Below are 13,904 nucleotides of genomic sequence, written 5' to 3'. Positions count from 1 at the left end.
ACCGTGACACCAAAGTATCGAACCGAACCGTGAATTTTGTGTATCGTTGCACCCCTAATATATATATATATTAATGCCTCTGAAAGTAAATTCATTTTAATGACTAAAAGTTAAAAGAAAAGATATATAATGAAATTTTACTATTGACATATTATTATACATTTTAACATTAACAATTTAAGTACTAGCCTACTAGCAAGCAACTCTTTTCTTTTTCTTTTAAAGCACTTCGCCCTCAGACTGCTGGCTTACTTGTGGTTCCTAGAGCATTTAAAAGTAGGATAGGAGGCAGAGCCTTCAGCTTTCAGGCTCCTCTTCAGTGAAACCAGCTCACAGTTTGGATGTGTATATGTGTTTGTATATTTACACACACATACGTAAAGTGGCTTTTTGATATCTATTTTGTTTTTATCTGATTACTCCCCGTTCTTGAGTTTTTACATTTTCTCTTTTTTTCCTAAATTTTTCTTTCTTTTTAATCTTGATTTATTTTTCCCTAAATGAAAATCAAGTTTATTGGAAAACAAATAAGAAAACTGAAATTCTTGTCTTTTATTTTTAACTTGCAGCTGGTGTGTTTTATTTTGAAAGGCATTCTTACCGTCTGACTGCGACTGATTTGGAGGTGCAGTTACTGGTGATGATGGGGATGAGCCGTGGGTAATGTGTGTGCTGGGAGAGAAGAAAATGTCAGGAGGGATTATTTCTTCTGACATCTCTGCGAGGATCAGTTATTTGCATGCAGTAATGCTCTGAGATCACTCACCCTGAGGATGAGACGGATGACGGCCATCCCGGACGTGGCCATGACTTTGGCACTGTTGGGCACGAGATTCAGCAGGGTTGGCATGACGCTCTCGGCCGCGTGGTCAAACTTGTTACCGAGAATCGATGACAAATATCTGGCAGAAAGAAAGAAATGGTTACAATGCAAAAAGCTTTCAAAGACAAACTGACAGATTGGCAGAAATACAGAGAAGTGAGTGAGGGATGATGGGAAACGTCTGCTGTGTTGGCATTAAGAGGGATGATAGGATACATGTAGGTCTCATCTATTCATCAGCCTCCTGCTCTTTCAGTGCCTCTCTGCTCTGTTCCACCTCATCAGGGCCGGATTAAACTCGGGATGATGGATGTTTGTAAGTCCAGAGTGATGCTGCAAGACTGGTTTTCATTAGCTTAAGCTTTTCACTGTATAACCTCATCAGTTACGGATCCATGTTAATGTCAGCGCTGCTAATCAAAGCCATTAGAAGCACGTTGATCAATGAGTAAAAACTGAATGACTCTCATTACGGAGCCCTAATCCAGAGAGAAACCCATGAAAATGACATGAAATGCAATCACTTGTGATTTAATGAATCATCCTGACATGTACTCTGCTCATCTGGTCACACCCTGATGACAAAATATTCAGTAAAGATGAACTAAAAGTGAGCCTTTATAGGCAAAGGTTTCAATTAGACACTTAAACCTCTTGTTTTGTCATACTGACAGTTTCACAGCTGAAAAAAAAACTATCTGAAGATTAGACTATGCACTTCACTATCAGGTATACTGACAGGGCGGTCATAAACATAATCAGACCAATTGAGCCCAGCCAGGCAGAGAAATCTAAGCAGTGTCTCATGCAGAAAGATTCTGATCTTAAGGTTTTTTGTAAAAACCCCTCTGCAAACATTAATAAAAGCTGTCACCACTGAGGCGATCGTGACTCAAGAGTTGGCAGCTCGTCTTGTAATCGGAAGGTTGCCGGTTCGAGCCCCAGCTCGGACAGTCTCGGTCGTTGTGTCCTTGGGCAAGACACTTCACCCGTTGCCTACTGGTGGTCATTACCGGTGGCGCCAGTGTCCGGCAGCCTCGCCTCTGTCAGTGCGCCCCAGGGCAGCTGTGGCTACAATGTAGCTTGCCATCACCAGTGTGTGAATGGGTGGATGACTGAATGTAGTGTAAAGCACTTTGGGGTCCATAGGGACTAAGTAAAGCGCTATACAAATACAGGCCATTTACCATTTATCATTTACCACAAGGTGGCAGCGTTATACCAGAAAGTCAAATCATGTTTACAAACTCAAAGTGTTTTCCAATCGAGGCAAACAGATCAAAACACCAGTTTTACAACAATAAAACAAGACTCGAATAAATACAAAAGCATAAATAACAATAAACACTGTAAAAATTAATAAGCATTAATTGTTTATAAAGTTTTTGAAAAACCCTTTCAGATGCTCATTCAGATGCAGTCGCCAATGCAGATGGAGTCGCATGTTTAACTTGGGAGATGTTTGTGTTGCTGGATGCACTTCCTGACACAACCTTGTTTGTTTGGGCCTGGGGCTGACACTCAGAGCACATATGATTCCTGAAGCTGGGACTGGGTCTCCTCCCGCTCTTAAACCAGGGATGTTCACGCATAAAAGCATTGTTAATTACCCTCAGGCTTTCATTTTATTTAACTAATTATTTTATTATTAAAATAAATTAATTGTTACACATTTAGATTATAAAAAGATCATTTAAAAAATCTGCTATGACAGGAAAACCAATCAACTCAAAGAAGAGAAAGAAAAAAAGCTAATTCAGTTTTTCTGTCATTTACTTAGAGTTCTTTTTCTTGCCATCCAGGGTTTAAGGACAACTATGTTTAATTTTTTAAGGTACATATTATTAATACTGTTTTTAAAAAGTCTTCAATTAACTACAGCTTTAACAGAATTTGAAGAAACAACAGCTGCAGTGAGTCAACCAGGGAAATAATAAGAAGAATTCAAAAAGGAGGTCTCTGAAAGAAATGGGAAAAGAAAAAGAAAAACAGCAGCTCACTCACTGGTATAATTCTGCTTCCTGGTGGTGAACGTTTCAGAAAACAATTTGCAGGTGACTGATTACAGCAGGTACTTATACCTAATGGCCAGTTGACAATTTACATAGGTGCCAGCTTGCCAAAGGGTCTGAGTCAGCCCACTGGATGGGTTTACACAGCATGAAATAAATCTTCATGTGCATATTATAACAACAACAGACTCGATGTATGTGGAAAAACTGAGATGTTGTTGAAATCTCACTTATTTGTCTGAATACATGTCATTTCATCTGTTCATCATCTGTTTTTTTAAATGTTAAATTATTCTATAAAATTGTTCCCAGACATATGTTGATGTTGCAGGTGGTTAAGGGTGTTGCAAGGCTTCTAAAATCTCAGTCAGTAAAGTCTTCTTGTCTTACCCCAGCGTGATGCAGGCCTCTCGGACCACCTGGGAGCGAAGGTCTTTAGCTGACAGCTTGAAGGAAGCCTCAAGAAGTCGAAGCTGCTGAGGGAAACCTTCATAATCAGTGGCCCCCGCCAACATGAGGGAACGGACCTTCTTCAGCTACAGAGGAATGAGAAAAGAGAAAAAAAATGTCATGATCAAATATATATTACCTATCATCTTTATATGTAAGCGTGTGTGTGTTTTAAAGAGGACACATGTGCTTCCAGAATCTCACCGCAACCACTCGGTGCTCCCAGTCATGTTTGTCATCAGACAGCACTTCTCTGATCTTGGTCAGCTGGTCCTCGAGCTCTCTGTTAGAGTAGATCTGTGCACAACGGGACAGGAAGGGAAGCCACAATATTAGCAGGACTTATTTCAATATGGTGCACCAAAGTGACTGACCCCAAATCACCAGACTGTGCAGTTCCTCTAATGTCCACTAGAGGCTCAGGCAGTGAATCAGTCCCCACGTTATTAAAATGTCCAACTTTACAGCAGAAATAAACATGTTTACAGACTGATACAAAGACTGTTTTGGTGCAATGTTTTAATCAAGGCTTAAAGTTTGCATTGTCGGGGGCGTGGCTGTAGCTGCTAACTGCCTGTGAGGCTTTACCTCAGTTAATTGGAGTCCCTGAACTGGAGCTCTGCAAGGTGTTTGTGCTGTTGGAGCCTTTTGAAACATTTTTAAAGCAATAATCTGATTACTCTAGATAACCAGATAACCAATTAGCTAGCATTAACTGCCTTCCTACCCCACCCTTTTGTCTCAGTGCAGCCAAGAGCAATAAAGCTAGAATTATATCAGTTTTTTAAATGCTGTCTGTTTTGATTAAACATCCAGGTGGTGTGAGATGAAACATCGTGGATTCATTAAAGTCAATCTGACATGACATCCAGAAATCATGAACGCCTTTAAGTCATGTGGAAGTAGTTTTAAGGCACTTCATGATTCAGCTGTTCAGGTATTTTCAATAAAGCCAAGAATCCCAACCACATGATGATAGCAACCTGTGCTATCATCATGAGATGGACCAAGTATTTTGGACCATCACACAGGTGTGGACCAATTACCTCTAACACTCCTAAAGCCACACCCTCTGGGAAATCTAACTACCATCATACTAAAGCAAGGTTTCATATGGAGAATGTGGCCAGCTCACCTGGACCGAGGGCACGTCTTCAAAGGCTTTAATGAAATCCTCTTCATCAACAGCACCAGCAGCAGCTTCTTTACCTTTGAAAAATATACATAAGGCATTTTAAATGGTATTCAACAGCATCTTTTAAACTACGAATTTGACCAAAGAACAGAAGCCTTGGTTCAGTCATTAACAACCTGCTCTCAATGCAAGCACATCTATGACAAACGAAAAACTGCCGTCAAACAAAGATTTCTTTCTAAAACATAACGAATCGCCAGCCAACAGAGCTCGGCTGCCTGAGGGTAAACTGTTATGACCCAGGGTTAAACTAAAATGTGAATAACTGTTCATTAAATCAGAACAAATAGTGACTTTCAGCGACAGATTATTTATTCCCAGCACTGAGCTGAGCTTGAACCTCTCCCTCACCCGTGGGCTTTGGCGTGGTGGCTGAGCTGGGTCTTCTGACAGAGCTCACTACAGTCCTCCTGCCACTGGGTGGTGCTTTGGAGGAGGAGGAGGAGGACCGGCCTCCGTCCACAGAGTCCTCATCCTCAAAGTTCTTATCTGCAAAAAAGAAGAAGAAGAAATGAGAAAGGGTGTAGGTGACTTAGGCTTTCGATATAGGCTGGCTGACTGTGAGAATTATTTCCCGTAAGGATCAATAAAGCACCGTTCAGTCATCGTTCAGAGGCTGAAATCATTCTCTTAAGTGTTAAACAGCCCTGAGTCATTGCTGCGTTGGATAACCTCTCAGGGGGGAGAGTGCAACACGGGCAATCTGTCAGGTGGTGTATGTATCTGTGCACGTTTTAATCATTCCATCCATCTGACTCTAATCTGGTTTGGCAGCAGTGCATACATGGCCCCCGGCGTCACCTGCCCAACGTGACCACTCACACGAGGGATTAGCCGGTGGTGATATCCGCCAGCTGAGGCACGGAGATAAAGGCGGTGTTTGCAGCCATGATCATGACCGCTGTCTGAGGACATTTAGAGACATTAACTTGCTGTTTAGGAATCAGGTTTGTGCCTTGTCTTTTATTTGTGGAGCCACGTATAATAAACTGATACATAAAATAGAAGCTTCATCCGCACAAGCTGCTCCCTGCATGAAAATCATCATCATGACCAAGAAATACAAAACATGACAGGGACAAAAAGGCAACAGGTTGGCAGACATGAGACGCACAGAGCCAGAGAGAGCAGAGCAATAACAGACAGACAGGAAGCTGTGCAGGGCGAGACGAGCGCGGCGAGGATGAAAATGAGGACAGATAAATGCATCGTTCTTACGAGGGCAGATTTTCTTGCACATCAGCTTCCTCAGCATGTCTCGGCAGCAGCCTCTAACACACACTCTCGCTTTCTTCAGGCATCTCTGTCGAATGGATTGTGTGTGGCTCCGGCACACTCCCAGACAAACCAGCCCTCTCCCTGAGGTGTGTGTATGTGTCACAGTAACATCACTGCTGATGCTGTTGGACTAAAGGCTCTAAAAACAGGGAGGGGTCTGAGGTTATGAAGCATTTTGTATTTACTGAGCACAGTTCCTGTACGATGACCACACTGTCGTGTTTAAATGCAGTTTCTCAAAAAGAAGTCAATAATGATGAAGCTTTATCTGCTGCTTATCGAAATGCAGGTCTCGGGGGAATCAGGGATGCTCAGACCTTCTTTATCAAGCCTCGTCCTCCAGCTCGTCTGAAGTGTTCATAAGCCAGCCGATAGATATTGTTTTCCCAGGGAGGTTGGAGGCATCCTGGACAGTAGCCCAAAGCACCTCGCTTTTTGATGTGGAGGACAAACCCCTCCTGTATGCCCACGTTCTTCACCCTCTCTAAGAGACACTCTCCAGAGGAAGCTCCTTTCTACTGCTTGTATCGGTGATCTCATCCTTTGTCACTGCCCACACCTCGCGGCCATAGGTGAGGGTCAGAATGTAGATCACCAGTAAATCAATAGCTTCTCTGTGGCCCTCTGCTCTCTCTTCACCACAATAGACCAGCACAGCATCCTCATCACTGCAGACCGTCTCTCAATTGCTTACTCGACTCTCAACCCACTCATGATCAAGACCCCTGAGAAACACAGCCTTAGCTCTGTGACTTAGCTCAGCCAATTCTCATCCCAGCCGCTTTATACTTGACTGAAAAACAAAACAAAAAAACAACACAATGTGAGCTGGAAGTCGAACTGACACGTCACCCAGAACACAGATGATGAACACAACGTCTCAAAGAGCCAAGATGTGATCCTGGGTCCATGGAAGTGTGCACTTTAGAGTAAAATAACCAGTACAATCCACACACGAGGTGCAACCAAAGAAGCTCGGTGGGTGCTGAGAAAAGACGTGCAGATGCTATTCGCTCTCTATTCTCTATCGATCGATCTCTATGTGGCTAAACCTCTCAAACAATGAAAAGCCATTAGCTTACTGTAAACCCTTACTTTGCTGCCTGTAAAAAAAAGAAAAGAAAAAAAAAGACGCACCCCCACGTGCACCTGATATTGGGATTCTCCGTCCCACAAATGCTGCAGGTTGAGTTCCGTTTTGTATTATTGAGGCCCAGAAACACGTGGGGCTGCAGACCCACAGGGCAGATTCAAAGTGTGATGCTGTGGCTCAAAGCTCTGAGCTTTGCAACGACCTACACGTGACAATTATACACTTACTCTGATAACTTATGCCCCACTTGCTCCAAATAACATTAACACACCCAAGAGAGGCCAATACAGCCATATCAGACACAACATAACATAACGTATTAAATCTGCAGTAAAGTGTCTGCTGTAGACATTCATGAATTTAAACTTTGTGATTAAATTCATTATTTTCTTTCCAAAATGTTGGACACTACAAAGACACCTGTGTACACACCTTTTAGGCCAATTTAATATCAAAAGGGTTGTTAGTAAATATGGCCCCATATGGACTTTCTTTCCTTGAGACCATGAGACAAAAGCCCCCTAATCAGTTGCCTGAACCACCCTAACTGACTCCTTTCATCTGTTTGGATTTATTTTTGTTTCTAGAACAGCTCTTTTAGGTATGATCCTTGCAATCCATCACACCACTGTTAGAAAGTCTGATTAAGTGGCCAAGCTGCTCATCAGCGCATCTATTTTTTTTCCATGTTAAAGGAAGTAATCAGTTATCAGACGTCATCCGTAGGCCAGCAAAACCAATAGCCAATCACCTAAACACTCGCCCCCTCGCCTCTTCGTAAAGGCTAACAGCTCGCACACCTAAGCAGAAAGCACAGCGCCCGACCACACAGATGAGAGTATTGATCACAGCTGTCAGAGCAGCTGCTGCCAGCAACGCTGACACAACGGCTGGATTGTGTGTGTGATTTATCCAGGGAGCAATTAAAGCGGCATGCAACATGAGATGAGCAGTTCTCTCTCTCACACACACACACACACACACACACACACACACACACACACACACACACACACACACACACACACACACACAAGAGTGTGTGCCACAGCCTGAGGCGGGTCATTAGAGCATCTGAAGGTAAGTGAGTGGTGACAGCAGCAATCAGCCCACAAGCCTCTGGACATCACCTCCATCTTCCTGTAAAGGTTTCATCACTTGTAACAGGCGGAGGTCGTGAGGGACGTCAGCAGTTTAATGTTTTGGGTTTTTTTGTCAGACTAAAACTGTTTGTTCAGTTTCTCATCGATCTTTACACAACTGTGATAAAACACAACACTGGTTACAAGTACTCTGGAAATGTATCAAAAGTATCTGCTGTAGCTGTGAAAGTAAAGCAGGTTTAACACCTCTGTGTTTTATCATCACAGCAAAGCAAAGACGCAACCAAACACGTGAGAAATACATTTCATGAGAAAACAACAACAGTTTATCTGCAGGGGAGAAACAGCAAAAATACTAATCATGTGACTTTAAAAGGGGCCAAGATCTGCATCCATATTACGTTTTTATTTCATCTTAAATTCACTTAAGTATCAGTTAGTTTCCAGCGTGGGTAAGAGAAGAAATGAAAGCAGGGACAGAGAGCAGGTTTGTGTGGGACAGGTCGGGAATTTTGCTTTGCAGAACTTAAAAACAGACACATTTGAATTCTGCAGGTTTGGCAGTAATCATGTCAAGGAGAGGAATACTGCATTTTATCTGAACTCACTAAATGCAATAAGCCTGAAAGGAAGAACTGTAATGAGTGCATCTTTCTAATTTTCTAGTCTTATAATGTCAAGTCAAGTCAAGTCAAGTTTATTTATAGAGCACATTTAAAAACAACCAAGGCTGACCAAAGTGCTGTACAGTAAATACAGATAAAAATACAATAGAACACAATTTCGTAATAACACCTCGCTGATAAAAATAAAATAAAAATATATAAAACAAATAAATTAAACCTTTCTAAAAGCCAATGAAAAGAGGTGAGTTTTAAGAGCGGTTTTAAAAGTTTCTAGGCTTTTGGAGAATCTGACGTGAGGAGGTAAACTGTTCCACAGTCTGGGTGCAGCCACAGCAAACGCCCTCTCTCCCTTTGTCTTTAATTTATACCTGGGAACATCTAAAAGCATCATGTCCACTCTACGACCCACAGTGATACAGTTTCTTTGGATAAAAGCTAAACACTGCAGTGTGGACTGTTGAATGTTGATAATTAAAATAGGGGATATTTTCTCAATAGGATAAAAAATGCTGTGCACTCCCACATAAGAAAAGGGACACTTGGTATACCCCACATCCAGCGCGAGTAACAACGCGATTACATCACCTCCTTCTGAATGGGTGTGTTTTAACCAAATTAACTGCATTTTTTTTTATTTTATTTTGTAGACACATATTCTCATTTCAGTTTTCATTTCTTATTTCACTGTATTAACTCGTTAGTGTTGTTTAACCCCCTCTGAAAATAAAGGTGCAAATCCTGTTGTTTGAGGACTGAGAGGTGTGCTGCCTTTTCTGTCCACTAGGTGTCAGGATACACTGTGGGTGCAGTGTACAGTGGAGCTGTCAGAGCTGGCAATAGTAATCTGCATGAAGCCCAGATTTATATAACAGCGAGGATCTTTTTATACAAACAGAAGAAAAGCTCAGGGGAACGGGGGATTAACTGAAAGTTTAGCTCAGGAAAATTCTCTAAATCGAGGACAGAGGGAGGGCCTCTTGCTATCCCACCAGCTCGCTCGGTTTTCTTCTTCACCTTTTTGTCCCTTGGTACCCCCTAAGGGAGCCCAGAAGAGTCCATCAGGGATCTTCATGAGGCCCAAGGCGGTGTCTCCATCACTCACTGCAGCAGTTTAGCTGGTGTTATATAAGACAGCTGACTGGTGATCAGTGTTATATCATAATAAAGACTTCCTATGTTTTCCTAAAACAACAGAGGAGGATTTTTTATTTTTTATTTAAAAAAAAAAAATCACCTTCTGCCTGCAAATTATGTGCTGATGAAATCTGATGTTTACCATCTCCTGAGATTTGCACAGTGTCCCATTTTATTTTAGACCTCATGACTTCTGTTCATACCCGTTTGTTACAGACGGGATTTGATCCGTCAAATTTCGAACAGAAAACTGAGCTTCTTAGAACCACCGAGCAGGAAGGAGCTCACGTCCCTGTGAATTTCTTAGCTGACAACAATCAACATGTGATCAGTTCACCTATAAATCTGTTTGTTCTTGTCTTTGTATGACTGAAAGAAAAGTTATGGAAATATAAAACAAAACCAGATTAAGAATTATAAAAATAAACACGGAATAAATTAATTTGAGGTAAAAAATGAACATAAGACGATAATCTAAATAAAAATAATTAGTAAATGAAATTATAATTACAGGAAAAAAAAAAATCCTAAAACATTTGACCCGCCCTTTTTTAAGGTGAATAAATACTGAAGTAAATTAAGACAATTATCAGCATTAAATTAATTGTTTTGGTTCACATTAACAGCTGATTTATTTCTCTTTATTTTTTAAATACTGCCAGCAAAAAAAAAACAACCCCCCCCCCCCCAAAAACACACCCAAAAAGGCCACTCACATACACTCCTCTTGTGGTGTTCAGGTTTTTTTTTTTGGCGCTATTTAATGAAAATCTGTCATTTTTTATCACTTCCTGTCCAACAGGATGGTGTGGGCAGTCTGACACAGTGGTCTCATTACTTCAGTGAGCCTGTGGCTACACATGTCTGTCTCTGTTTCACTAAAACTGTTTCCCCTGGTGTCACCCTGCTTTCAGGGTAGACAAAAAGCACAAAGAGAATTATCGATCACAAGTCCAATGAGCAACGAACACCTACTTTTATAATCCACTGTGGTGATGAGAAAAAGATCCACCTCACTGTCTGTCCCAGTGTTAAGACTCACTTTGTGCAGTCTTTGTTTCCCTAATAACTTTTTCCTCGGGTTTCTGATTTGCTTTTGATAGCACTTAACTTCATTTTTTGCATTATCACAGTTTTTTTTTTTAAATGAGAAAGCAGGATTAAGAAGCTAAATCCATACATTACATACAGACATGTAGCCAAATGAGGAAAGAGAGGCCAACAGAGAGTCAGACTAACAAGAAGCCAGAGCTAGGTGAAGTTGTTCAGGCAGATAAACCAGGTCAGAGCCTGAACCACGTCATTCCAGTAAGTGTGCACCTGTAGGAAGCTGCTCAGCACCTTGGGCTTTGACACATGACACAGGATTGGCTCTCAAACATTTGCACATGGCGGCGACCTCACACAATCAATGAGCAAATACTTAAATGATGACTGGCAGGTAGAATCAGCAGAAACGGGAGCAGGTTTCATGACCTGATTCGGACTACCAGCACTACAGTTTAATGTGCAGAAGCAAATTTGGTCATATGTTTTATGGACATCCATGACCACCGATGGGTACTAGGGCAGGGCAATATGGCCAAAAATATTTATCACGATATATATTTGAAAATTTGTGATAATGATATAACTGACGATATAACTGACGTGAGACAAAATACTTTACAACTCCACAACTTTATTAGTGCAAAAAAAACAAAAACAAACAAAAAACCCATCAATGTATTTTCACTTAAACAAACAGCTGTTTTCTATGCAAATTCCTTGCTGCCATTTTAACCAAAAGGCATTTCCAGTGGAAACTGGCCGACATATCCTGAACTATAACCATGTGTAATATATCTACAAAACTTAAAAAGAGGTTATACACACACAATACGGTAATACTATGTTGCAGAACAGTACGTATCACTCGGCGAGGCTCCTGACTACGGAAGCCGTAATGCTATGACAATCCATCAAGCGGTGCGGCTTTGTAGCTTATCAAAGTCGTGCTAAAACATTTTTTTACAGATTTTTGAGCGCTGTGTAAGACATAAAAAGTTTGAGGTCAGTAAGCACAACCAGAATTCATACATAAGGCGCACCGGATTATAAGGGGCACTGTCAATTTTTCAGAAAATAAAAGGATTTTAAGAGCGACTTATTTTCCGAAAAACACGGTAATAACGATGGTCCGCTTGCATGCTCTACCAAAAATTGTACTTTGGTGTGTATTTGACGAAAGCCAAACCAGTTCCACACCACTGAAGTTGCACCATTTTTACAAACCAATTCTGGTTCATCCCTTCATTCAACGATCCGCTTTCGCCCTTCTCGTTCTCCGTCGCCGCCATGCTTTTTCTGCCATGTGCGTATGAAAACAAAGGCACTGCGCATGCGCGTTTGACCCATATTCTATCACGATATTTCATTTTCTTATCATTGCCTAACATTATACCGGTATTACTGTGAATGGTATGATATGGCCCAGCCCTAATGGGTACCTTTGATGTTTGACTCTGACACTCAGACAGAATTACCACTTAAATGCACTATTCGCCTGGAATACCAGCTTATCCTGCTGACTTGGTAACCCAAATTTGGACAAGCAGAAGAAAATAGATAATAGAAAATGGATATCTATTTTTAAGAGTAACAGAAAAAGAATCACCAAATGAGAGCAAACTGCATCTACAGCTGAATCCTGCAAACAGATTACATTGGATTTTTCTAACAAATACATTCTCTGAGATTAAAATCCTTCTCAGAGGACAGCAATTACTGGCATTGCAAGAAACTCCTTAAAAGGTTTGTTGACTTTATTCCAAAAACAAGGGTTGAAATGGAAGTTATACTTTGAATTTGCTAATATTGAAGTCTCCCATAGATTTCTATTTAGCATTAATTAACATTCTCTCAGTGGTTCCAGTGACAGTGTTTGCTTGTTACTGTTTGGGATTTGCTTCACATTCAGGTCTGTGCTCCCCCAAATGAGCCTGTTCACAAACTATTTGCACAGATTGTGAGTGCAGCAGAGTCTGTTTCCCGAGCAGAGGGGCCACTGCTGTACCGGCCTCTTATTGTGCCCATCAAAGACGCTGTTTAAACCCCAGAATCACAGGACTAGAAGGGCTGTCTGCACGATTCACTTGGCAGAGAGCAACAGTAAGACAAAAGCATCATTCAAGAGGTTTATACTCATCTCTTCATTTCTGTGCATCTCCCTTTGTTTTATATAAAGTCCTCCAACACCCCCCCCCCCCCCCCCCACCCCCTTACACAGTCTCGCTCGCATCAGCTGTGTACTGATGAACAATTATTACAAAATTATTTATTTGTGCGTAATATTAAAATTACACAAGAGGGGTTTAAATACCTCATTCAGCTAAAATAGAAGGCATCTTTCATTCAGATAGTTCTGAGAATAGTTGTCTGGTTCTTTTGGGTCAGCAGTGGTCTAACTATAGCAAACACACTGGTATGTGTGGCTCTTGTTTGATAGCTATCTCTTAACTTTGTGATGAGTTGCTTTGTCATTTTGCTGATATATAATCAGATGTATAATAAATGTAGGCCTTAATCAACAGACGCTGAAACTCTGGTGAAAGTTTATTTACAGAGGAGTTATAAAAGTCTGCACAGTCATTTATAAATGTGTGAACTGACAGTGAATTCCCTCTGGCAGGGGGGGTGCTGAATGATTTTGCAACCGAAAACATTAAAAACAGATGATGTTGACGTCTCTTGTAACATTTAACTGTCCTGCTGTGATCTAGTTTTTGCAAACAGCTGGAAATTTGTACATTTTGCTAATAAACTCAGTTGGCAATGAAGAGTGAACTCATTTGCTCCCAGCTGTCGACATGCAAAATGTATGTTTGAACCTTCTATTTTTATCAGTATGGCCTCTTCGAATCAAAGACATTTAAAGAAAAGGTACTTCTTTGGTGCTTTAAAGCCAAATCCTCCTCCACACAGTAAAGCAGCCAATGGCAGCAAATACACAGCATGCACACACCCACACACACACATTAATGAGCTTGTTAAGCTCTCTGCAAAGCACCACTTTCACTGTGTGTGTCACGATCAAAGAGCTTCCTTAGAATGAAGCGCTCTCCTTTCTTTTTTTTTTTTTTTTTTCTTTTTTTTTTTTAAATGACATCAGAAACAGCAGTATGCGACATTACGTGATGGCAGAGCTTCAG

The 13,904-nt window shown here is 41.1% G+C and overlaps 1 protein-coding gene across 1 annotated transcript in view; it reads right to left on the bottom strand.

The window, feature by feature from the left end:
* clasp1a (cytoplasmic linker associated protein 1a) overlaps positions 1 to 13,904 on the bottom strand; it is a 95,719-nt gene that overhangs the window by 42,917 nt on the left and 38,898 nt on the right. The window contains exons 9-14 of the mRNA XM_085434420.1: positions 4,832 to 4,969; positions 4,421 to 4,494; positions 3,490 to 3,582; positions 3,226 to 3,371; positions 767 to 902; positions 602 to 672 (exon numbers count right to left, since the gene is read on the bottom strand). Coding sequence (XP_085290546.1) covers positions 602 to 672; positions 767 to 902; positions 3,226 to 3,371; positions 3,490 to 3,582; positions 4,421 to 4,494; positions 4,832 to 4,969 — 658 coding nt within the window. The remainder of the gene's footprint in view (positions 1 to 601; positions 673 to 766; positions 903 to 3,225; positions 3,372 to 3,489; positions 3,583 to 4,420; positions 4,495 to 4,831; positions 4,970 to 13,904) is intronic.

This window comes from Copadichromis virginalis, linkage group LG16 (genome assembly GCF_057382275.1).
Source record: "Copadichromis virginalis isolate Kocher_CV1m ecotype Utaka linkage group LG16, C_Virginalis_male_GT1.1, whole genome shotgun sequence".
Classification (NCBI taxonomy): Eukaryota; Metazoa; Chordata; class Actinopteri; order Cichliformes; family Cichlidae; genus Copadichromis; species Copadichromis virginalis.
The sequence above is the reverse complement of the archived record's forward strand: the minus strand, read 5'-3'. Positions and strand labels throughout refer to the sequence as shown.